This window comes from Gopherus flavomarginatus, chromosome 4, assembly GCF_025201925.1.
Source record: "Gopherus flavomarginatus isolate rGopFla2 chromosome 4, rGopFla2.mat.asm, whole genome shotgun sequence".
Taxonomy (NCBI): Eukaryota; Metazoa; Chordata; order Testudines; family Testudinidae; genus Gopherus; species Gopherus flavomarginatus.
Window position 1 is genome coordinate 168,618,162 of NC_066620.1, and position 26,306 is coordinate 168,644,467.

The 26,306-nt window shown below is 38.6% G+C and overlaps 1 protein-coding gene across 3 annotated transcripts in view; it reads left to right on the forward strand.

The window, feature by feature from the left end:
* Nucleotides 1–26,306, forward strand: part of KHDRBS2 (KH RNA binding domain containing, signal transduction associated 2) — a 694,643-nt gene that overhangs the window by 574,221 nt on the left and 94,116 nt on the right. For all 3 annotated transcript variants that reach the window (XR_007774032.1, XR_007774033.1, XM_050950940.1), the window contains one exon: nt 26,188–26,270. Coding sequence is in view for 1 of the 3 variants with exons in the window: in XM_050950940.1 (XP_050806897.1) it covers nt 26,188–26,270 (83 nt within the window). In the remaining 2 variants the exon portion in view is untranslated. The remainder of the gene's footprint in view (nt 1–26,187; nt 26,271–26,306) is intronic.

The window sequence follows — 26,306 nt, forward strand, 5'->3', positions numbered from 1 at the left end:
CTTGAATTATGTCTTTAACATAACTGGCAGTTAAGTTAGTAAGAAGTGTTCTCATAAGTTTGCCCTAGTGTAATGGGGTTGGTACCCACTTCTTGCAAGCGCCCCCTCTGGTTGGGTGCATCCAGTGTCTTTAAACCTGTTCCAGCCCTTGTATGGGGCCGTATCCTGGGCTTCCTCCCTGGAGACACTATATTCCTGTGACTCTCCCCAGCTCAGTCCCTACTCAGGGTCAGCAGCGAGCCAGGAGCTCCTTCATTGCTCCCCTGGTCCCTGCTAGCAAACAGTCTTTGGCTCAGTCCTAACAGCCAGCCAGGAGCCTCTCGCTCTCTTGGTCTCTGCATCCACTTAGCTGTATGTTGTGCTGTAGTTCTCTCAGCCAGGCAGGCATGCAGTCTTTTCTTCTCCAGCTCCAAGCAGCAACTGCCCTGTCTCTGGCTCTGTAGCTCCTTTTTATAGGACTCCCCTGGGCCCTGATTGGCTGCTTCCCCTTCAGCTACTCTCGCCTGCATGGAGGACCTCTCTACTGCTCCTTAGCTGGGATGGGTGTGGCAGGACCCTGAGGCCTCCAACAGGGAGTTTCTTGTCTTAGTTCATCCCATCATACCCAATTGGAAAACAGGCTAGACAAAAGCAGCAACTTCTTTGTTGCCAGCAAGTACAAAGCCATTTAAAAACATGCTGCAGTAATCTAACTTGGAGGTGAGAAACACATTGTTTACTGTAGATAAATCCTCATCCAAACTGAGAGGATTCACTTTTAGCCAGCAAAAACAGGGAGTGAGCATTTTTGGTTAAAACTTCTTTCTGAAATTCCAGAAGCAAAGATGAGTCCAACAGGACTGAGATTTTTGACTAGCTTGACAATGTGAGTGTGGATGCCCTGAAGGGTAAAGTCACAGCTTCTGACAGTTCCTCAAAGTGCTTCCTTCTGCTAGTCATCATCCTCTCTCTTGCTGAGACTGATCTTTAGCCAGCTGCTTTTCACAGAAGTCCCTATTTCCTAAGAAAGCAGGGAGATCACAGAATCAGAGAAGGAGAAAGCTGGTAATATTATCATATGGATAATATCTGATAGTGATCTTGCATGAAACTTGCACAAAAGACAAAACTGAATCCTGTGGAACTCAGTAGCTGAGGTATCTCTGGAAAAGGAGCAGTTACTCATCACCACTTTCTGGGATCTTTCAAAGAGGAAAAACTCTTCCCCCTAACAGATTCTGTGACCCAGTCAGTTCCTTATCTACAAAGGTTCAACTCAGTGAAATAGATCTGTTTAGCAGCTATGATACTGAACAAGCTGACTGCATTATTTTTAACATTGTTAGTTTTGAAGGAAATCCCACTTACCAACCTAGGTAATTTTGAAAAATGAAGCATTTCTGAACTCAGGGATATATTTTCCTCTTGATCTTCAGAGATTTAGTTGGGATAACATTAACACTGATAAGGATTATGTGCATATAATCCTTGAGTTTTGAGAGGATTCTAGTCCCCTATATTCGTCAAAGAGACAAAGCTTATATTGGATTTAACAGTTTTTGTTGGTTCCATGCTATGTACTGTCAAAGACGTTTTCATTTTACATAATGTCAAAGACAAAAGGGATTGAACATTGGATTGTTCCTAACAAAATATATATACACATTTCCTAAAATCCTGAGAAATAAATAAATTGAACTAATCTGTCTCTGATATATCAATTCCAACTGACTGCAGATGTCACTTAAATACCTTCTATTCCTTAGTGTTGAAAAAATCACATATAGTTTTAAAATATTTGGATCAGATTGCTACTTCCCAGGTATGTTGTGGGAATTCAAAATACTTACAGACATTAACAGGTAAAGTCAGAAGCCACTACGGGCCTGATCCAAAACCCATTTAACTCAGTGGGAGACTTTTCCATTACTTCAGTGGGCTTTGGATCAGTACTTACAGTTATTACCATTACCATACATATTGTTATGTGAACTCTCCCACATGGATTCCCACTAAAAACTCAACTTTTAAAAACAATAGCAAACCCCATACCACAGTCTCTGAGATATCTGACTCACAATGAAACACTGGCATATCTAAGGTACCACATTGTGGAAGGTGCAAGTGCTGATACTTTTTATCTGTTTATGATTTATTTATTTAGGAAGTATGAACACAGTTTACAAATCTTTGCCAGGCAAATGTCAGAAACAAAATAATCATTACAATAGTGAGTGTTTGATTAAAAAGACATTATACAGAATCATCAGATCTCTCTATTTAACAGGGTGTAATATTACAGAGTGACCATCATTACACCACCTATGACATGTTGGTTTTAGCAATTTTATTAAATTGAATGAAATCTCTGATTGCACGCATTTAATATATAGGCATGTCTATCAAATGTTAATATTCAACAAAAATTGGACATGTGTCCGGGTTTTCTTGCAAGTGAATGTATTTTGATTATTGAATAAAAAGGCAACACAATGTCTTTGTCCTCTGTCTATTTTGCTGGGTTTGTAATTGGCTCCTATTTTTTTTAAACAGTCCTCTGTGGTTGGACTAGTATTCTTTTTTCCAATGAGAGCTATAAGCAGCCAAGCAGATAATATTTTGATGGCAAGTGCTTAAAAGTGATATTTGTTGTAAAGTAACATGGATTTGTTATCCTGTGTAATTTAAAACAGACATTTTAGGAAATTTCTTTAGACCTTCTTTTTCTAATCTATGTGTTAAATAACTTCCCCATTTATAATCTCTACTTTCTTTTCTGGGTTACCATATCCACTGTTTTACATAGTTGAACTGAACTGAATTGAATTCACATTGCATCCTGAATGTACTTAGGTTACCAAACCAGTCTTGATTCTTTTGAATGTAATTTCATTGTCTCTCATTACAGAGAGAGACACAACAGCTCTTAATAATAATAATTAATTGGAGATATACCTGTCTCCTAGAACAGGAAGGGATCTTGAAAGGTCATTGAGTTCAGCCCCCTGCCTTCTCTAGCAGGACCAAGTACTGATTTTTTCCCCCCAGATCCCTAAGTGGCCTCCTTAAGGATTAAACTCACAACCCTGGGTTTGGTAGGCCAATGCTCAAACCACTGAGCTATCCCTCCCCCCTAGAATATTTGATTCATATTGCATTTGATTTTAGAAATGAGAGATTCCATGGGTAGTAGTAAGTGAAGTTCTGAGAATACTTCAAAAGCTTTTCCTTGTTCCAATTTTAAAAGTAATCTGCATTCCTTGAGTTAGTTTTATGATAGCTCATGAGAAGTTATTTTTGACCAGCATTAAAGATGGCCAAAATTTTCCTGTCATAATTTTAAATTGAAAACTGATTTTGATTAAACTTCTCCTATATTCTGACTGGAAAATTCTAAATGAAAATTTTCATTTTGAAACACCATATCTAAACTAAATGAAAATGTTCTGTCTCATCATAAAATGCCATTTTGTTTCAGTTTTTGAAAACCAAAAATTTCAGTTTTTCATTTAAGGCTTGGGGATTTTTGTGGTTTTGTCCTCACTTTCCCTTTGTTATTTTGACCCCGATTTTTCACTGAAAAAGACTGGAAGTGTTTTGAAAGTGGGGAAACTCTGCTTTTATACTCTCTTGCTATTTTCAAGGTTTAAAAAGGTGAAGGGGAAAGCAGCCCCTTAATCCAGAAAAAATGAAAAAAAATCCAAAAACCAAAATGAAATGACAGTTTAAATTGAAGTGAAACCATCATTTTAATTTTAAAATACTTTTCTTGACATGACATGGTGATTGTCATTTTGTTTCATTTTGGATATTTGTACTGGAAACCTGAAATTTGGGGAATAAACTTTTTTTTGAAAGAGGATTTATTTTTTAACAAAAAATTTGTGGGTAAAAAATTGCATTTTCCAGCCAGCTCTAACTGGGATACATATTCAAAGAAAATGAATTGTACTTTGGACAGGAATATTTGCATATATGTCTTTACATGTTCACTCATCCAGCATAGAACGTGTGACTTGTCTGACTAATTACAATTAAATAATACAGATGAAATAGTGAATACTGAAGACTCTTAGAGAACTGTTCATAATCAATCCATATGGCTGAAATAATTTAAAAAATGTTGCAACTATTTTCATATAGTGAACATTGCAGTCTCCCCACAAATATTCAAGAAGCGAAAAGAGACTAAATCTTTCTGATAAATTATTCATTGTGAAGTATTCACTCAGGTCTCAGAGACAGATTGATAGACAGCAAAAGCATCATGAAGTGTATCTACTTTCTCCATCTTCTTGCAATCTTATTTAGAAGTCTATCCTCTCTTATTAGAAATGTGTAATGCCGATGAGTGTCAGTGCAAATTATGTGTGGGTTTCAAGGGGAGACAAGAAACGTTAGACATTTATGGAATCCAAAAAGGGTATGTCCTGACAGGCAAGAAGGGGATGTGTTTCAGCTGTGCCAGCTCAATCAAGGTAGCTTAACACAGCTGAATGTGCAACCCTGTTAATGCAAAGGCTAACACATTTGATAGTGTGATAGCTGGGCATGTTGTAGGTTACGAGGGAGCCTTGTCAGGGCTTTTCAGTCACATTATGTTAACTTGACTAAGCTAATATGATTGAAAACACACTCCCCCACGTGGTTAAAGTATATTCTGAACAAATGTAGAACTTGCATTGCAAAACATTGGAACTATTTTTTTTAAGTTCTAGGATACTTAAAAACATTTTTAAAAAAAATCACGATTCTCTAGTTCCTAGTCATGGATCATTGAAGGATTTCCTAATGATAGAATTGTGTGCTTCATCAAACATTCACAAAAGGCCTACTCCTCCTGTTAAAATCAATAGCTAAACTGCCAGTGATGCTAATGAAAGCAAGAACTAGCCCAAGTAACATTTAGAGCAGATGCTGGTATTGTGATCAAAGAAGCTCTGAGTTTCATTCCCTGCTCTGACACAGACCTCCTGTATGTTTTTAAGCACATTATTTAACCTCTGTTTCATTTTATCCATCTGTATCTTGGGGATAATGATATATTTCTATTTCATGGGTTTGTTAAAAAGCTTAACTCTTTAATGTTTGTAAAACACGTATGAAAACCTCAGTTGGAAGATGTTGTTATATTATCATAGCTAAAATCAATTAAATTTTTAAACAGGGAAATTGTTTCTTGTTCTTTTTCAGAATGCATTTCTACATTTGCAGTTCCCCAGATCAACAGAGAAATCTTTTTTCCTCTGTGTATTTCTTACTCATCTTGTTAATCTTATAAGCCAAATTCTACTTCCATTGAAGTCAATTAAGTCAAAATCATCCAAAGAACTTGGTGGTGATGGAGGAGTTCAACTACCCAGACATCTGTTGGGAAAATAACACAGCAGGGCACAGATAATCCAACAAATTCTTAGAATGTATTGGAGACTTTTTTTTATCTCAGAAAGTGAAGAAATCTACTATGGGAGAGGCTATTCTTGATTTGATTTTGCAAATAGTGATGAATTGGTTGAGAATTTGAAAGTGGAAGGCAGCTTGGGTGAAAGTGATCATGAAATGGTAGAGTTCATGATTCTAAGGAATGCTAGGAGGGAGAACAGCACAATAAAGACAGACCAGCAAACTCAGACAGTTGGGAGGTAAGACCTCATGGGATGCAATCTAAGTGGTAAAACAGTTAGAGAGTTGGCAGTTTTTCAAAGAGACTTTATTAATGGCACAAGAGCACTTCACACTGCGTAGGAAAGATAGGAAGTATGGCAAGAGACCACCCTGGCTTAACCAAAAGATCTTCAATAATCTGAAACTCAAAAAACAGTTCTACAACAAGTGGAAACTAGGCCACATTACAAAGGATGATATAAACAAATGAAATAACACAAGTGTGTTGATTACAGATTGCTCTCACCCCTCGCTCCACCGATATGGCCACCAGGTGCCCGTTATCTACCGGGTAATGAGCGTTGGGGTAGGGAGGAGGTTCGATCACTGGATGCCCTGGGGGGGGTGACAAGTGCCCAAGGGTAGCGACGGGGATAACGCAAGCAATCAGTCGTAGTGTAAGGACAAAATTAGAGAGACCAAGGCACAAATGAGAGTAAACTAGCAAGAAACATAAAGAGTAACAAGAAAATACCTCAAATACATTGGAATCAAGAAGAAGACCAAGGACCGGGTAAGCCTTTTACTCAAGTGTTGGGGGGCAGGGAACAGTAACAGAAAATATGGAAGTGGCAAAAGTGTTAAATGACTTTTGTGTTTCAGTTTTCACCAAAACGGTTAGTAGCAATTGAATGTCTAGTGAATGGTAGTGAAAATGAAGTTAGATCAGAGGCTAAAATAGGTAAAATTACTTAGACAAGATAGATGTCTTCAGGTCAGTGGGGCCTGATGAAATACATCCTAGAATACTCAAGGAGCTGACTGAGGAGATATCTGAGTCATTAGTGATTATCATTGAAAACTCATGGAAAATAGGAGAAAATCCAGAGGGCTGGAAAAGGGTAAATATAGTGCCAATCTGAACAAACTAGAGAAATGGTCTGAGGTTGTGGAATTTCCATCATTAGAGATTTTTACAAGCAGTTTAGACAAACTCCTGTCAGGGATGATCTAGATCAGTGGTGGGCAACCTGCGGCCCATCAGGGTAATCCACTGGAGGGCCACAGGACAGTTTGTTTACATTGACCGTCCGCAGGCATGGCTGCCCATAGCACCCAGTGGCCATGGTTTGGTGTTGCCAGCTAATGGAAGTGGTGGCCAGCACATCCCTGTGGCCCACACTGCTTCCCGCAACTCCTATTGGCCGAGAATGGTGAACTGCAGCTACTGGGAGCTGTGGGCAGCCATGCCTGCGAACAGTCAATGTAAACAAACTGTCTCATGACCCTCCAGCAGATTACCCTGATGGGCCGCATGTGGACCACAGGATGCAGGTTACTCACCACTGGTCTTGATAATAGTCCTGCCACAAGTGCAGGGGACCAGACTAGATGACCTCTCAAGGTCCCTTCCACTCCAACGATTCTACAATTCCTTAGTTTGCCATTGATTTCAGTGGGAGCAGGATTGGGCCCAATATGTCATTATTTGTTGTTTCCTTTTAACATTACAAAAATATAGAGATTATGATATCACTGGTATGTTCATTTCATGGTATGAATAATCCAGGAGAGAGAGATATGAGCCGTGTAGAAAACTGCTCTCTCTTTTCATACATCCAGCTCCCTGACATACTAGTAAGGATAGAACAACCCTCAAAGAGATCAAAAGGACAAAATCAGCAGTAATTTCTGAAAATGGGGAAAATATACTCACCGTGACAAAATTCCTCCTCTACCTTGGTGGGTCCAGTACTTTCTGGTGGATTTGCTTGCCACAGAGGCTCACAGCAGTTTGGCCACTTTTGCCACTGGCTCAAACCTGCCATTCATGCAGCTAACCTCATCACTGGCCAGCATGGGGAAAAGGAAGGAGAACAATCCCTGCAGTCTCTGTTGTCCCACCTAGTGAGTCGGGGACAGGCCAGAGACCTTCCCCTCTGATATGACTCACATTACAGGCCAACTCCTCTTGTGTCAAATAGGGACTTGGGGGAATGAGGGGAACTCATTCCCCCAAGTCCCTATTTGACACAAGAGGAGTTGGCCTGTAATGTGAGTCATATCACTCTGGGTTCCAGCCCAGGGCCCTGCGGATTGCAGTTATCAACAATGTCTCCTGTAACAGCTGTGTGACAACTACAACTCCCTGGGCCACTTCCCCATGACCTCCCCCCAGCACCTTCTTTGTCCTCACCACAGGACCTTCTTCCTGATGCCATTTGTATTCCTCAGTCCTCCAGCAACATGTCCTCTCACTCCCAGCTCCTTATGTTTCTCTCCCTAACTGAAGGGAGGTTTTCTTTTTAACTAGCTGCCCTGATTAGCCTACCTGCCTTAATTGGTTCTAGTAGCTTCTTAATTGGTTCCAGGTGTCCTAATTAGCCCGCTTGCCTTAATTGGTTCTCACAGGTTCCTGATTGTTCTGGAATACTCCCTGTTATTTTACCCAGGGAAAAGGGACCTGCTTAATCTGGGGCTAATGTATCTACATTCCACTACTGTCCCCTAGCCATCTGGCCTGACTCTGTCACATCAGGAACAAATGAATATATAGCATCTGGTTTGAGGGTGATGGAAACGATATTTTTAAAAGAGAAAAATCTCTTGTTACTTTCCAATGTGGCATTGTTTGCTTTATGAATCCCAGTCCATGAGCAAAGAACAATATCAGACAGAGAAGAGAAAAAATAAAAGTTGAAAGCCAAATAATGGATGGTGGAGGAAGACTGTTGTCTCTTTAACTTAAAACAATTCCACACTCAGATTTAGCAAAACAATAGAGGAAAAGTTGGAAAGGTGAATGAACCCTTCATACAAATACTGTGTGCTTAAGCATTTAACTTCCATTCTTTTGGCTTGAACAGCTTTTTTCCAGGCAGGAGATCCTTTATGACATGTTAAAGTATAGCCATTTTCAGTAATTAATAACAGAAGTATAAAATACTTTAATTTGAATGCCTCTAAAATTCTATTGCAAAGCTGAGGCAACTTCTTGCTAATTATTATATATGATCAATTTTGCAGATCTGTAAGAGCTTGTGATAATATGGCTTTGTTCTTCAGGAGCCCTTTATGTTGGAAAGAAACAGCTGAAGGGAGACAACATTATACTGCAACATCTGAGGGAACATTTTATAAAATATTAAAATAAAAACTATCTTAAACTTCTAAAACACTGAGGGAAACCCCATCCAGGACATATAAAGTTGCCTCTTCCTCTTTTGCTGTTACAGTCTCAGGCATTGTGATTTTAATCCTTTCAATTGCAAAGATATTTAGGGGTTTAAGTTTTATCAGAAAACTAAGACAACATAAAAACAGCTATCTACCAAAAGGGCAGAAAGCTTAATAACTCCCACTTCCTTGTTATGGTATGAGACCAGAGTGTTTCCAACTTCTTTTTTTATTCAGGTGTATGGCTGTGCTTCAGGAAATATCAGAAACCACTACTGTGTCTTGTCAGATTATTGTAGTTAACTAAAATAAAAAGTACTAGCAGATCAGTCCTGCACTTATTACTAAGTCTGGATCTGGCATAAGTTATAAGGCCCAGTATATGTATAAAAATATGAACAGAGGATGGAAAGCTCTTTGACTTCCCAAAGTATGCATTTTAAATTGTATTTTATTTCCAGATGTTCTTTTTTGGAGAAATCTTTTCTTCTTTTGTTCCAACAGATGTTATCTTAGTTAATAATAATTTCTTTCGAGCCTATCCTACAAACTATTCCCTCTAAAGTCTTTTCTCAAGCCCCCTTGTCCTTTCCCATGATACTTGCCCTTGTTACAATGTTTGCAAACTCCTAATAAACATGAGCAAATGAGCTTGGACTTCCAGTTATCACGAGGGCTGTCAAGCGATTAAAAAAATTAATCACAATTAATTACACTGTTAATAATAAAATACCATTTATTTAAATATTTTTGAGTGTTTTCTACATTTTCAAATATATTGATTTCAAATATAACACAGAACACAAAGTGTACAGTGCTCACTTTATATTTTTTTATTACAGATATTAGTGCTATAAAAACAAAATAAATAGTATTTTTCAATTCACCTAATACAAGTACTGTAATACAATCTCTTTATCATGAAAGTTGAACTTACAAATGTAGAATTATGTACAAAAAATAACTGCATTAAATAATAAAACAGTACAAAACTTTAGAGCCTGCATGTCCTCTCAGTCCTACTTCTTGTTCAGTCAGTCATTCAGACAAACAAGTTTTTTTACTTTTACAGGGCATAATGCTGCTGTCTTCTTATTTACAATGTCACTGGAAAGCAAGAACAAGTGTTCACATGGCACTGTTGTAGCTGGCATCGCAATATATTTATCTGTCAGATCCATTAAAGATTCATATGTCCCTTCATGCTTCAAACACCATTCTAGAGGACATGTCCATGCTAATGAAGGGTTCTGCTTGATAACAATCCAAAGCAGTGCAGACTGATGCATGTTCACTTTCATCATCTGAGTCAGATGCAACCAGCAGAAGGTTGATTTTCTTTTGGTGGTTCAGGTTCTGTAGTTTCCACATCAGAGTGTTGCTCTTTTAAGACTTCTGAAAGCATGTTCCACGTACCTCATCCCTCTCAGATTTTAGAAGGCACTTCAGATTCTTAAACCTTGAGTCGAGTGCTGTAGCTATCTTTAGAAATCTCACATTGGTATCTTCTTTGTGTTTTGTCAAATCTGCAGTGAAAGTGTTCTTAACATGAACTACATGTGCTGGAACATCATCGGAGACTGCTATAACATGAAATATATGGCAGAATACATATAAAACAGAGCAGGAGACACATAACTTACGAGGAGAGGCTGAGGGAACTGGTCTTGTTTAGTCTGCAGAAGAGAAGAGTGAGGGGGGATTTGAGAGCAGCCTTCAATTACCTGAAGGGGAGTTCCAAAAAGGATGGAGCTCAGTGTTCTCAGGGTATGTCTACACTATGGGATTATTCCGATTTTACAGAAACCGTTTTTTTTAAAACAGATTGTATAAAGTCGAGTGCACGCAGCCACACTAAGCACATTAATTCGGCGGTGTGCGTCCATGTACCGAGGCTAACGTCGATTTCTGGAGCGTTGCACTGTGGGTAGCTATCCCATAGTTCCTGTAGTCTCCCCCGCCCATTAGAATTCTGGGTTGAGATCCCAATGCATGATGTTGCGGGTTGCGGGTAATTCTGGGTAAATGTTGTCACTCAATCCTTCCTCCGTGAAAGCAATGGCAGACAATCATTTCGCACCCTTTTTCCCCTGGATTGCCCTGGCAGACGCCATAGCTTGGCAACCATGGAGCCCGTTTTGCCTTTTGTCACTGTCACCGTATGTGTACTGAATGCTCCTGGCAGAGGTGGTACTGCAGTGCTACACAGCAGCATTGATTTGCCTTTGCAAGGTAGCAGAGATGGTTACCATCCCTATTGCACCATCTGCCATTGTACATTGGCAATGAGATGATGGTTATCAGTCATTTTGCACCGTTTGCAATTGGAAATTGGCGATGACGGTTATCAATCCTTTTGTACCATCTGCTGCTGTCATGGGTGCTCCTGGCTGGCCTCGCTGAGGTCGGCCGGGGGTGCATGGACAAAAATGGGAATGACTCCCCGGGTCATTCCCTTCTTTATGTTTTGTCTAAAAATTGTCCTGCCTAAAATATGGGGCAAGTGTACTAGAGAACCAGAGAGCACAGCCACTCCATGTCAGAGCCCCAGAGATCCTGCAGAAATGATGAGCAGCATGCCATTCTAGGGGGTGCCCCTGCAACAGCGCCCCCGTTGCTTCCCTCCTCCCCCAACCCTCCTGGGCTACCGTGGCAGTGTCCCCCCATTTGTGTGATGAAATAATAAAGAATGCAGGAATAAGAAACACTGACTTTTTAGTGAGATAAAATGAGGGGGAGGCAGCCTCCGGCTGCTACAATAGTCCAGGCAGGACATTAAAGGGTAGTGGGGAGAGGAGCGCAGCCTCCCGCTGCTATGATAGTCCAGGGAGTACAGAATCTTTTCTTTAGACATGTTGATGGTATACATGCAGCTCAGTATGCATGCAATATGTTAAAAATCTTCCTTGATAGTTAGTTTCTGAGTAAGGAAGTGAATCTAGAAATCTGGGAACTATAGATGGAATCTTAACCCTGCCATCTTTAATGGGAAAGGAAAACATACAAAACTCATTTCATCACAATTAAACATTCTTCCTTTCCCTTCTTGGATGCATTAACAGATCAAGATTTTGCAAATAAAGATACAACAGCCCCTTTGTAGGACAATAGACTCAGCTTGATAGGAGCTGAATGGTGACAAATGATATCATGAGCCCAGTAGGATTCAGTTCTCTTAAACTTACATAAAATTTTAAAACAGAATCACTAGCCTCAAGGCTGCTTTGGTTGGAACGAATGAAACCATCAATTGCCTTTCAGCTCACATCCCAGTAAGTAGCCTGGTTGTTGGAGACAGCCAATACATTTTCATATGCAAGTTTCCTTCTGCCTATCTTTATCATTTTTGGCATGGAATTTACAAAAAAATGCAGTATTCAGATTTTAGGACTGATCTGGTACCTGCTGAAATAAATAGAAAGACTCCCACTGAGTCTCTCTAAGAGTTTGATTCTACTATAAGCTCCCAGTATCTCTGAGTGTCATGTAAAATTCATTGGTTGCTATTTCTAAGAAGTTGGCAATAAAGAACTACCTCTTTTAAAAGTGTTCACTTTGGAACCTTTAAAAATTCTAGTGGTGTCCTTAACCTCTGCCACTCAAGCTTGCAACCAGGGGGTCATCTTCAGTTCCTCCCTTCAAATCGAGACAGTCAAGAGGCAGGGGTGAAAATAAAATACAGATCTTACCGGTACGGGTACCACTCTGGCCCCTTCTCCTTCCCACCCCCCAGAAGGGGCAGGCCTTCAGACGGAAAGGGAGGGGCCAGGGTGGAAGTAAGTTACATTCCTTACCTGTACAGTCCAAACACAAGCAACCCACCTCTCCTACACACTTCATGTATCCCTCCCATTGCATGACTTAGATATAGAAAATAAAGCTACTATTACTACTACCAGTACTGTCTGTAATAAAACTTTACTATTGGAATAAGCCTCAAAAACTGAAAACTCACTGTCACATTTTTCTCTTTGTCCTCCCTCCTCCTCCTCCAGCCAGGTTGCCTGACGTGGCTACGCTCCCCTTTCCCCCAACCACTGCACTCAGCAGGGGCTGCAGGGGCTCCCCTCTAGCTTGTAGCAGAGAGCAGGGGGACTGGCTGAGGGAGAAGCCTCCCCAGGTAGCCTGCTGCCTGCATAGGAACAGTTTAAACTTAGCTGTTCACTCTGTGGTCTGAACCACGGGATTTGGGGCTATTTCTGGCATCCTTGTTAATTTCACTCACGGTTGCGGGGGTTGTGACCAAAGCTGAAGCCATTCTTTTCTGCCCCCTGGATGAGGCGATCTTCAATAATATAAAACACAAAAAATATAATCAAAATCAGGAACCATTTCCAAATTCAAAAAATACAATCAAAATCAGGAACCATTTCCAAGTTCAATGTGCCCCCTTCACATAAACATCACCCCAAATCATACATAGTATCTTCTTTGTGCTTGTCTTGGAGGGCTTTGGAGGCCAGGTCTGAAGGGTAGGCACTAGTTATATTTTTATGTCTCATACAGTGCTAAGCACATTGTTGGAGCTAAACAAATAGTAACCAGCAATGGTAATGTAAAGTAAACAAATGTAAAATGTTGAAATAGGGTTTAGAAAAAAATAATCATTAGCAAATCACTTTTGTTCTTTCAGCTCCATTAGCTTTGTTTTCTTTTCTTAAGTGGATTTAGCTGAAACATATTGCTGCCTTGTGTAAAAATAGCCCCTTGTACAAAGGAAGGGCTGAAAATTGTATCAACAGAAAATAACCAAAGGCTAAAGTTAAAAATCTTTCATCGCATACAAAGAAAAATAATAACCGAAAGTACCAGGGGGTACATCCTGGATGATAGAGTAGAAGACTTCTTATGAAAGAATATTTTTCCAACTAGCTAAGAGAGACAACAGAAATGTGTTTTGTCTAGGAATTTATGATGTTACAAGTTTCTGCTCATGGGTGTGCGTGTGCATGTTTTTCCCTTGAACAATTAATGGGGATTGACTTACCATGCATGCTTCACAAATTAAACTGTTGAAGACTGAAATCACATAAAATCATTTTCAATGTCAAGTATACAGCTAAAAGGGTTCTGGGATTAGTGAGGTCTGAGGAATGACAGCAAAACTCATTCAAATAAAAACAAGACATTGCAAGTGCATCAGTAAAAGAATGATCTCCGCAGTCTAAATTGTGCTTCAGCATCCATCGCTGAAGAACAATCTTTTTGAACATCATTTCCATTTAGACAGTAGTCAGGCTGTCGCATTTGACACAGTTTATCTAATATGATTGTTAAAAAGAAGAGCTTGAAAGAATGTCTTACCAGAGATTTGAATTATGATGAACATCAATTTCTGGCTTCCATCCTTTGTCGAATCCATTGTCATTAACAACAGCCTTAAAACCTTCTGCACGCATACTGTAAGAGTAAGCTACGAGGATAAAAGCTTTGCGATTAGAATAAGTTATGAAGTTGTTCAAAACATATATTAATCTACTACATACAATGCAGGAAAGTCAGAAACTTGTTTATTATAAGAATTTGATTAATTTTCTACAGTGGAAGCCGTGCTTTCAAATAAATCAGCTGTATGATTACTGTGATAGGCAGAGCTGTGCTTAGATTTGTTATATTCAAATACAGTTCTCTCTCTCTCTCTCTCTCTGTATATATATATCATGAACAGTTCTGGATCAAATAAACTGCATTTTTCAACAAATAAGCTATTAGTCTGAAAAAATTCCTCAGTTCTCTATATTTAAATCCTCTATGTTCTTGTACAATATGTGACATAATAAATATCTACAGAAAGCTGCTGTGTATTTTTGGCAACTTATGTAAGTAGCCCTTGACCCGGACAATCTGGTTAATTACTGACAAGCATCTATTTCCTCTTCCACATTTGATCAATGCTATCTTACTTCCACGCTGGCCCCTCCCCTTCCGTCTGAAGCCCTGCCCCTTCTGGGAGGTAGGGAAGGAGAAGGGGCCAGAGTGGTACTGTACCGGTAAGACCTGTATTTTATTTTATTTTCACCCCTGCCTCTTGACTGTCTCAAAATGAAGTTAGCCTTCTTGGCAACAAGGGCACATTGTCGACTCATATCCAGCTTTTCATCCACTGTAACCCCTTGGTCCTTTTTTGCAGAACTACTGCCTAGCCATTCGGTCCCTAGTCTGTAGCAGTGCATGGGATTCTTCCATCCTAAGTGCAGGACTCTTCACTTGTCCTTTTTGAACCTCATCAGATTTCTTTTGACCCAATCCTCTAATTTGTCTAGGTCCCTCTGTATCCTATCCCTACCCTCCAGCATCTCTACCCCTCCTCCCAGCCTAGTGTCAAACTTGCTGAGGGTGCAGTCCACACCATCCTCCAGATCATTAAGGAAAATATTGAACAAAACCAGCACCAGGACTGACTGTTGGGGCACTCTGCTTGATACCGGCTGCCAACTAGACATGGAGCCATTGATCACTACCTGTTGAGCCCGACGATCTAGCCAGCTTTCTATCCACCTTATAGTCCATTCATCCAGTCCATATTTCTTTAACTTGCCAGCAAGAATACTGTGGGAGACCGTATCAAAAACTTTGCTAAAGTCAAAGAATAACATGTCCACTCCTTTCCCTTCATCCACAGAGCTAGTTATCTTGTCATAGAAGGCAATTAGGTTAGTCAGGCATGACTTGCCCTGGGTGAATCCATGCTGACTGTTCCTGATCACTTTCCTCTCCTCTAAGTGTTTCAGAATTGATTTCTTGAGGACCTGCTCCATGATTTTTCCAGGGACTGATGTGAGGATGTAGTCCCCCAGCTCCTCCTCCTTCCCTTTTTTAAAGATGGGCACTACATTAGCCTTTTTTCCAGTCATCCGGGACCTCCCCCAATTGCCATGAGTTTTCAAAGATAATGGCCAATGGCTCTGCGATCACATCCACCAACTCCTTTAGCACCCTCGGATGCAGCACATCTGGCCCCATGGACTTGTGCTTGTCCAGATTTTCTAAATAGTCCTGAACCACTTCTTTCTCCACAGAGGGCTGGTCACTTCCTCCCCATGCTGTGCTGCCCGGTGCAGCAGTCTGGGAACTGACCTTGTTCATGAAGACAGAAGCAAAAACAGCATTGAGAACATTAGCTTTTTCCTCATCCTCTGTCACTAGGTTGCCTCCCTCATTCAATAAGGGGCCTACACTTTCCTTGACCATCTTCTTGTTGCTAACATGCCTGAAGAAACCCTTCTTGTTACTCTTAACATCTCTTGCTAGCTGCAACTCCAAGTGTGATTTGGCCTTCCTGATTTCACTCCTGCATGCCTAAGCAATATTTTTATGCTCCTCCCTGGTCATTTGTCCAATCTTCCACTTCTTGTAAGTTTCTTTATTGTGTTTAAGATCAGCAAGATCACTGTTAAGCCACGCTGGTCGCCTGCCATATTTACTATTCTTTCTACAAGTCGGGATGGTTTGTTCCTGCAACCTCAATAAGGATTCTTTAAAATACTGTCAGCTCTCCTGGACTCCTTTCCCCCTCATGTTATTCTCCCAGCGGATCCTGCCCATCAGGCCTGTTGGGTGGGTCCATTCCCTTCTGGCTAAACATTCCAAGAATGTGGTATGGGGCACTTGTTTATATTCCCTTATGGGTACTCTCCAGTGGTAGTCTGAAAAATTTCATCTCCCCCCCTTCCTGCTCATTAGAGGGCATTAAGAGAGTTAATATGGAAGCATGGCCCACAGTATTTTCACACAATTCCATACTTCCATTGCAATTAACTCAGCTAATGCAGCTGAACACCTGGTCCAGTGTCTGGTAGATTTTGGGGAATAAAAAAGAGCTAGCTGGGGCTGAAGCTAAATCTAAATAAAACCGAGGTGATGCTGGTCAGCTGTGAAAGCAAGGGGAAGATATAGCAAGGATGATTTCTCCACCTTTAATTGAATGCTTGCATCTCCCATTGGTGGCTTGTCACAATCTGGGGAAGGGGTAGTCAATTATTTTTTGTCAAGGTCCAAATGTCTTGGTTAAAGTATAGTCAAGATCCAGACTCCAGAGAAGAAAATAATAATAAAAAAACCCAATGATGTTGATGATAAGTAAATAAAAAGATATTGGGTCCATTCAAAAGTGTCAGGCCATCCAGATTTGGCCCGCGGTCCGCCTATTGACTACCTCTGGGGGGTTATGAAGGATCCTCTACTGCTGCTATAGGATCATGAAAATTTCGGACCTCCACTCCCAGTTACAAGATTCTGATGGTTTTTTCTGAATGCTGAACTGGCTGCCATGAGCCATAATTTTGTCACCTTAAGGCAGTACCTTAAAGACATTCAAAAATTAAATCTTATGCAGACTTCAGTGGTTCATTTGTAAGCAGAGTATCTTGCCAACATCATGTGAAACCTCTGTGATCTGTACAGGCTTCCTGGTGCTTTCCAGGTGGAATTTAATGTGTTGTTTGTGACCAATAAAGCTCTAAAAGGCACTTTAAATCGTCATCCTTCCTTGTGCCATACTTCAGTGGAAGCACTTGTGCTGGATCTCCCTTGATTTAAGGGTCTGGGAGTAGCGTTTCCCCAACTCAGTCCAAAATAGCTTGTAGTTAATAACCTTCAGAGCATGACGCTAGGTTCATCTGTTTACTCACCCTGATGAAAAGGAAGGGATTTGACCGGGTTCAGTCTGTGTAGAAGTGAGGAGTTTGAAATGAGACTTCTGTAGAGGGTTGAATTTTTTTGGCTGTTATGAGGTTAGCTGCTTCTTAATATTTTTGTTTGTGCCCAGGGTCCAAGGGTTTTGGATAGGTGCCTCATTTTAATATTTTTGTAAATCTTAATGAATAAATAATAAGTATTGGAAAGGTGTAAACATCAAGGAAGTAAAGGCCTGAGGGTGACACAAAGGGACATATTTAGCAGTAGAGGGTGAAATTAAGAAAGGTAGCCTGACAGCAAGATCTATTAGGCTGTTGAATAGTGAAATGGTAGAATCCCTACTGCTTGAAATATTTAAAACTAGATTTTAAAAAGTCCTGGAAAATAGGCTGGAAGAAACAACCTTACCCTTGCAAAGGATTGGAATATGCAATCTAATTCTCTTCCATCTCTAATATTTGTGATTGTATGCTCTGAATAAAAAAATTATAGGCAATAATATCAATTTCAAGGCTATCTATCATGACTTTCAATAAATAAAATTCCATTATTTTCACTATTTTGCTTGTCACTCCATTACAATCATAATTACAAATAGTTTATTTTTAATTAGATCTGACTTTTAAGCAGTTATTCTTCTAAAAGAATGAAAATAATCTTTTTTTGTTACGTTAAATCCTTTCACACAGCTTTTGAAACTAAGAAGAAATTTCTACACTGGATCTATTGCTTGAGTACAGAAGAAGAGAATATCATACTAGAAATCTATTTTCTAATAATCTATTGTCTGTGTCCATTGGGATGTAATATATGCGTGCTTTCTTCTTTATTCTTGTACAGTAGATAGCGCAATTTAGAATTTTGTGGTTCCGCTTTACTCATCTGTGATTAGCAGCAAACAACAATGTGCTATATACTGAACCAGTGTCTTGGAAGAAAATACTAGTTGGATTACTGCTTAAGCACTACATTGTAGTTACTATAAAATATGATTTATGTCAAATAACTTAACAAACAACTAATATATGAGCCATATATAATAGGAATATTTGTTTACTATTTTGGAACTTGTTAAGAAAATCTCTTGGACCTCATTAGGTCTGATTTCCTTACACAGGGTTTGAAAATACCTCTTCATTCCAAATCCTGCAGTTGGATCCACCTGGGCAGAGTCCTACACCCATGCATAGCTCAACTCATTTCTGTGGGACCTCACATGAGTTAAGATGGGGGCCTTACTTTGGAGATGTTTTGGAAGAGACATTTCAAGATAAAAAATGAAAGCTTAGGAAAATAATAACTAGGATTTAATGGCAATAGCACTGTGTTAGTGCACAAATCTTTCATCTTCAGCTATCTGCCTTATGGTTCAGCCAGGTACCTGGGCACCATGAGTAATTTTAAAAATTTGAGTAGTCCAGTGGGCTTCAATGGAACAACTTACATGTTTAAAGTTATTCACCTACTTAAGTATTTGGCTGAATCATGGCTAATATCCAGTTTATGTTCTGAGTGAAAATGTTTAATCATCTCATGATAGTCTCCATTTTTCACTTTGCAAATACAGCCATACATTCTGCCATAATTCAGCATGCTTGATAATTTCTGCTCAACTGTGACCTAGAGCTGGAAGGGCTGAAGTATGGAAGCTGGCTGAACTGGGTGTGATAGACTGCACATCACCAGCACACACAGTACCTAGATCAAGCCAATGCCGTTAGCTCCTTATGTTCAAGAACACTAAATTCATTTGCAGCTTTGACAGAAGAAACCCTTACATTTGCATGTGTTTTCTTGATAGATTTTCAAATTGAACCTCTCATAACATGGTTCTGGATAAAACACAGTTTTTATATGGTTTCATCTGTTATACATATGTTGTTTCAATAAACTGCTCCTATTGCATGTATTTGAAAATAACACGAAAGATACTACATATCTGCTGATTCCAGAACAGTAGTAAAGCAAGAAACCTCTCTTTTTGCAACATCTTATTCTAAAAAGTGCTTTGAAACCTCCTTCAAAAGAAAAAAAATCAGCCTTAAGATTTAAGAGATTAGATTTTACATAAAGAATGTTGGTATGTTGTATAAGCAGGTATATGAACAGTAAGGAACATCTTAGTATCTCAGTCAAGTAATTCATAGCTGGATATGATTTGCATATCAACAGCAATAACGCTGATATTTCAATATAATTACAGATATAAAGATTCTGCCCAAAGCAGAGAACATAAAGGAGAGATGCTCAAGAATGTCAGTGATCATTGACTTAAACAGTATTGAGTGGTCTAACAACACTTAAGAATGATAAAGAATATCAATAACTGGAGTTAGACTTATGTACTTTCAATAATGTAGGCTCCATTCTACAAAGATTCTGAAAACTTGATTGAAAGTTTTCAGTTAAACACAAAACAAGTGTGCATGATGCTGTCAATCACATTTTGAGCACGTCTTGTACCACTTGATTAAAAAAAGAGCATAAAAACTAGATGAAAGTTTGAAACAAAAGTTGGTACTAGATTTGTTTTTTTTTTCACTATTCGTAGGAGGATAGCTTACTGACACTAACTTGCTGGTAGAATTATATTCTTCACCCCCTCACCAGACCATTTCACTCTTCAAATCCTGTCCATCAGTGATACATTTCCCATAGGATCAAATTTAAACATCTCATCCATGTCCTCAAGGCCTTACACACAGCCTATGTATTGCATTTTATGTCTTATGGTGTTAATCCAGATTCCCCCCTTCACCAACTAGTTTGTATGTTACACCAATGACAGCAAATACATCGCCCTGTTCATTTCTTCTCCCACTTTATCTCTGTGCCTTCTTCCTTACTGCTCTTATTCAAGGATTGGCTTCCCCTACTGCATTGTACCATCTCATCCTCCTAAATCCCTGCTAAAGATTCACCTCTTCAACAGTCATTCAATTGCCTTATCTGCCTCAACATTATTAAGAGGATGCAATAAAGAAAGTCAGAGGAAGAAAATATTCAAAATTATCTTCCCTCTACGTTTCCCCATCTCATGTTATCTGTGTCTGATTTTTAGGATGCAAGATCCTTGGAAGAGAGATTGTTTTTACTAGTATCTGGTACGGCTCTACACTGCTACCGAATAACATGATACTGGTACCAAGTAGCTTTGGTGATGCAACAGCAAAAAACTGGCATTTAAATAAAACAACAGATTTACTTTTTCTGTGAATGGAAATAACTACAGCTAGCAAGCATTCCTTCAACAGCAAAATGAGGACTATCTCTAATGTACGTTGTTGGTTTTAATCCCTATCATATCTTATATATCCACCTCCAAAAATGGTAGATAGTGAAGTTGTTGGGCATCTGATGTTTCCATAACAGGAACTGTATGATCAACAGATTGAGCTGACACAAAATCTGTCCATGGAGTAGAAAGATTATTCATACCATAGATAGAAAAATCCTTACAAATGTCTTCTGAGGATTTTTAAAGACTGACAACTGATCTATCTGGGTTTAGCAATTTATTGTTGGTGTTACAGAATTGCAGGACAGCTCTTCACTGTAGTAACAATCACTGAAAAATTAACCACTTCAGCCTTAACTAAAGCTTTGTAATAATATAGCAAGTGAAATTTCCACTGGAGAGGACCCCTAAAGGAATATAAACAAGTGCCCCATACCATATTCTTGGAATGTTTAGCCAGGAGAGAATGGATCCACCCAACAGTCCTGATGGGCAGAATCACCTGGGAGAATAACATGAGAGGGAAAGGAGTCCTGGGCCTTGAAAAATGAAACTTATTTGGCTTCTAGGAACTCCTCTTTTAACCTTCCAAACACCGAAAATGGGGCATTAATATTAAAAGATTGCCCATGTCACAGTTCATAAATGTGCTTAAGATACTATGAAAGAACTTAGCTGATTGCTCTAGAAAATCCAAAAGTACATTTAAATCAAACTTTGCTTGTAGCACTCTATGCTACATTACTGATTGTAGAATTAAGGCAGATTAAATATACCTTGGCTAAATTCAAAATAATGTGCATCAGCAAGCACATTCTTAATTCACCCTATAAAGTAGTTGAGGCTCTGAACTTGTAGGACTCTCTGAAGGAAAGACTTATGAGAGCCATGGATATAACTGGGAAGAGGCCTGCCCATGTATAGCAGCAATTAAAAAAGCTAGTGGTTAAAATATATGTAACTGGAGATTAAACCAACAGCAAATATTAAAGATTGCATATATTGTTGTTATTATTAGTAGTAGTATTATTATAGACTAGTGGTACAGTTTAACCTATGTACTGTTTTGGTTGCCACAGCTAGAAAAAAATATCACCAAAAATTGTGTGTGATAGATTGTGCACACTCACACACACAACTCAAAGATTATAAAAGTGCAAAGAAATTCATAGCAGGAGTTTACATTTTAAAAAGAGAGATTGAAATTTTAGACTGGAAATGAAAGTAGTAGGAAGGGACTTGTTAAAAGTGCTTAAAATGCTGTAAGATACAGCAAAAATAGCTATTCTTTTTTAATCCGGACGCATGTCTTACTAAGAGTTCAAGTTTTCTAAACTGTCTTTCCATACCCTTCACATACTGTTCTTTTAAAAACAGCATGCAAATCTCTTCTTACTCATGAATGACAACAGCTTCCTTTGCCAGAGTGCTGACTCCAAAATGTATTGAAAGTTCTTACATTCTTCCAAAGATGTCTCGTCATTCATCTACCCCTTTTTTATATTTGAGTTCAGTACACATTTTATAGCAAACTACATTCTGGTATACCAGTTTGCAATTTCAATTTTAGCCCTTATTGAGGTTTTGTTTTCTCCCAATATTTGGACATACTCTTCTCAGTATTATGGTGGATCAACGAAAACCTAGTACAATGAAGATTCTGTTAATAGGACAATATGTCTTTGGGTGGTAGCCCTTACTTATGGTTATCTAAGTGCCAGGGACTCCAACTCTTAGAAATATTCTTTAAAGGTGATATGAAGGCCACAAGTTATTACTCTGATTTTGCAATTCTTACATAGTCTTCCCATTTTTATGTGTATCCATATTGTAAACTTATTACCTTTACTGTTTTTAAAGTACTTATGGGTATAGATCCACTATACTTAGTTGTTAAGTTTGATTATTCCCAGTTACTAAATTCATGTGTTGCATTGAGAATCTTCAAGACATTTGTGTGTGTGTTTAGAGACGGGGAAAGGTTTGGTAAGTAAAATGTTGTTATTACTCTGATTCTTTTGATTCATCTGCATTTTCTCATCCTCCTTAGAATTCACTAAATGCAGCAGATTTTTATTTAAATCTCTGAATTATATCGACTCATGATCCACTTCCTCTTCAAAGTCATTAATTACTACAAATACAATTGCTAGTCCCAATACAATCCCAGAAGTGTATTTCTGTTCTCATCTTTGCATACGTATCCATATCTGTCTATATATTCCTGATCACTGTAGTGTCAGAGCACATCCTAGTATTTTAACAAATGAAAATGTTCTCTCTTCCCTGTCTCCAAAAAACAAGCTTAGACTTAATGAGTGAATCTGTGAGAATGAGGGTACTATTGTAGGGAAGCCGGGGCGAAGAGGTGGCTATTATAGTTGGCTCTGAATATGGTGAAGTTTGTGGCCATGTTTATTCCTGCTGGTTCTGTCAGTTCCTTAGCTGTGGTCCAGTTCATGTGAAAGTTATTTTTCCCACAGTCACAAACCTACCCCTTACCATATGATAGCATCATCTTTCCAGTGGAATACGAGAGCCTGATCATGGAGGGAGGGAGGGATGGTTTCTCAGGCAACCAGAACTAGTCCCATGGAGATCCTTGAAAATCAAACCTAATCAAAAGCCTTTTGGAATTCTAAGAAAACTATGTCTCTTGGGTCCTCCTTATCTGCAATTTCATTAACATTTTCAAAAAATTCTACTGGTTTAGGGAATGACTTTTTTGCTTTACAGAAGCCATGCAGTTTGACACTATCAGTTTATAGATATCATACAGATGTTTTAATACTTTGTGATTATACCAGAGGATAAATGTTCAGATAGTATAAATTGACCTACCCCTGATCTGGCTCAGTGTCTCCTTGAATGGGAAGTATTCCACCTGACAATCACACACATCAATTACAATAGTTTGTGAGACCTTATATAGGTAACACAAGTGTGAAAGGTTTTTTCTGAAATCAATAGATTTATATATATTCTAGATAAAACAAATTAAGTATCTGATCCAAATTCCACTGAAATTTGTTTCATGTACCATGTAGTGGGTAATCACATGAAAGGACTCCATGCTTGTAAAACTAAACTAGCTCTTTATTAAGAGAACTTTATTTACAGAGATGTTGCAAGTATAGCTAACATCCCAACAAGGTACATCTACACTGGCTTTCTGGTGCTTTCTTCAAACTGTTCTCTCCTGCAACCTGTGTTCCTGCCTCCAAGATACATGCAGGTTGCTACAAAATCAAAGGGAATCTTTCTGCTGACTTCAATGGGCTTTGGAAATCCGCTGAGTCATTTACTCTATTGCCCTAATAATGCAGGCTTATGTTTTACAGTGTATATCTCTGTGTGTGTGTGTGTGTGTGTGTGTGTGTGTGTGTGTGTGTGTGTGTGTGTGTGTGTGTGTGTGTGTGTGTGTGTGTGTGTGTGTGTATATATCATGGTGCTTTGTCCTGTTTAGTTTAATGTATCTTCGAGTTCTAGAAATTAGAAATTATTACATTATACTTAATTATTTGAAATGGTGCTTATAATGTGTTACACGTGTGGTAATAAGTGAGAATTCACTTCCAAAAAATAGCATGAGTTAGAGAGAGAATCTTGAACCAGATATAATATTTTTGAATTGTTTGAGCTTTACACATTTTATTTTTCAGTTCTATTTGAACAACCTGCACCATATTGATATACTCTGAGCCTTTAGGGAGACTGTTCAAATCTGTAACTTGTACTTACAGAAGTGTCAAGTATTAATAACTGTTCTTTGTTCTACTGGTGCTGAGCATTGATCCACCTGAGGCATTAGTGTAAGATAATTTGTTCCCTTACCTTTCCTCTAATACAGTGGGCAAGTGCACTGCCATGCTTTCCTTTATCTATTCTATTTTATATAGGTTCTTATACTGCCCTCATCACTGTAGTATTTCAGTGTCTTCAGTAATGCATTAAGCAATGTGACTAATGTCTGTCACATGTGGTTCATTCTTTCTCTCATCCTCTTCTCAAAGGGAGAATTGTGGGTGCAATGTCATGTTTTGTTTTGATCGGTTTTCATGTATATATATATTTTTTTTGAAGGAGGCATTTAAATGTACATGTTGCTCTGCATTTATATTAGAAAAGGCAGGTCAAAAAAAAGTGTGTCTTGCACTTGAAGTGCAGAGTTCTCTTTTTATTTGAATAATACTAAGATATTTAGGAAGTCACCAAAACTTTTTGTCTCTATTAGAGATCAAAGTAAATGAAATACTATTTCCATACAGAGCCATTCAAAATGAATTATACATACTGAAACACATAGCACTTTGGCTAGCCTACTCATACTGGAAGGTTTTAGGGCTCATTCTACTAAAACTAAGGTGTCTTAGATGGTTTATCCCCAATAAAGTTGCCATTATGGAAATCTGCATGGTTACTATCTAGTGCTCTATATACACCTTCATCAGGGCTCGCCCTCTCTTTACTTGATATCTACATCTGACAATCAATTTGACAGTGCAGTTCTAAATTAATTATAACTCATCAGCCCACATTCCTGGAGTCAAGGTGTTGTACTGATAGCTAAAATCCCACATAAGAAAAAGAATATACAGTCAATTCCTAGTAAATGTAGTTGTTTGAAAGTGTTACTTCCATATAGTCACAATACCTGTCCATCTTCCTCTCTTTCCTTTGGAATTCTGCTCTTATAGGATTCTAAGCTTTAGCAGAAGGAACTGAAATGTTCGGGGACCACACAGCCTATTAGAACCTTGGTTCTGAACGTTTGGTGCTTTGTGGGGGTGAAGCTTGTGCAGTCCCAGGATGCACTGTTTTTCTGGAAGGTTTCTGAAGCCCAATAGCTCTTGTGGGTGCTTCCCATAAGGGTGAATGTCCACTGTTATTACTAAGTAACCTATCTTTTTCTTTCTTTCTTTCTTTCTTCACTGAACATACTTGGTAATTGAACTTGTAATAGAAAATCATATTGTCAACACTGAAAAAGCCTGGAATGTTCAATAAAGCTAAAGGTGTTTGTTGTAAAGGTTATTTAGAATGATCTTTATCGTGGCTTCTTTCCCAGACCTAGACACGTTTTTTTTAAAAAGGACCAAATGCTATGGTTTTATACTCAATAACAACATTCTTAACACTGTTTTAAGATCAATATATTTTTTCACTATTTGTTCATTTCAGTGGTTATTATTCACCCAGAAATAATTACAAAAACTTTTGTAATATCGAATTCCTAAGAAAACAATTGTCTTCATTAGCATCTGTCATTGTTCAAAATGAACCTGGTTGAGAAGCTGTTCCTTCAACAGTGCACTGTGTTATATCAATGGATAAACTAAGTTCTCAAATTAATAATTTATTTCTTTACTCTTTCATCATATGTGCTTATTGCTAGCACGTTTAGGTGTATAATTCTGGTCTAATAGACTGCATAATAATGAAAACAATCCAGTATGCAAATATACCATCTATATATTAATACATAATTTTTGCAGCCTAATATACTTCCTTATTTATCAATTTCTAAATAGGGTGTATTATTTTTCCCATAGGGATATGATGATGGATATGGGGGTGAATATGATGACCCAAGCTATGAAGCATATGATAACAGTTATGCCACCCAAACACAGAGGTAAGCAATCATAATTATAAATTGTTCTTTTCAAAT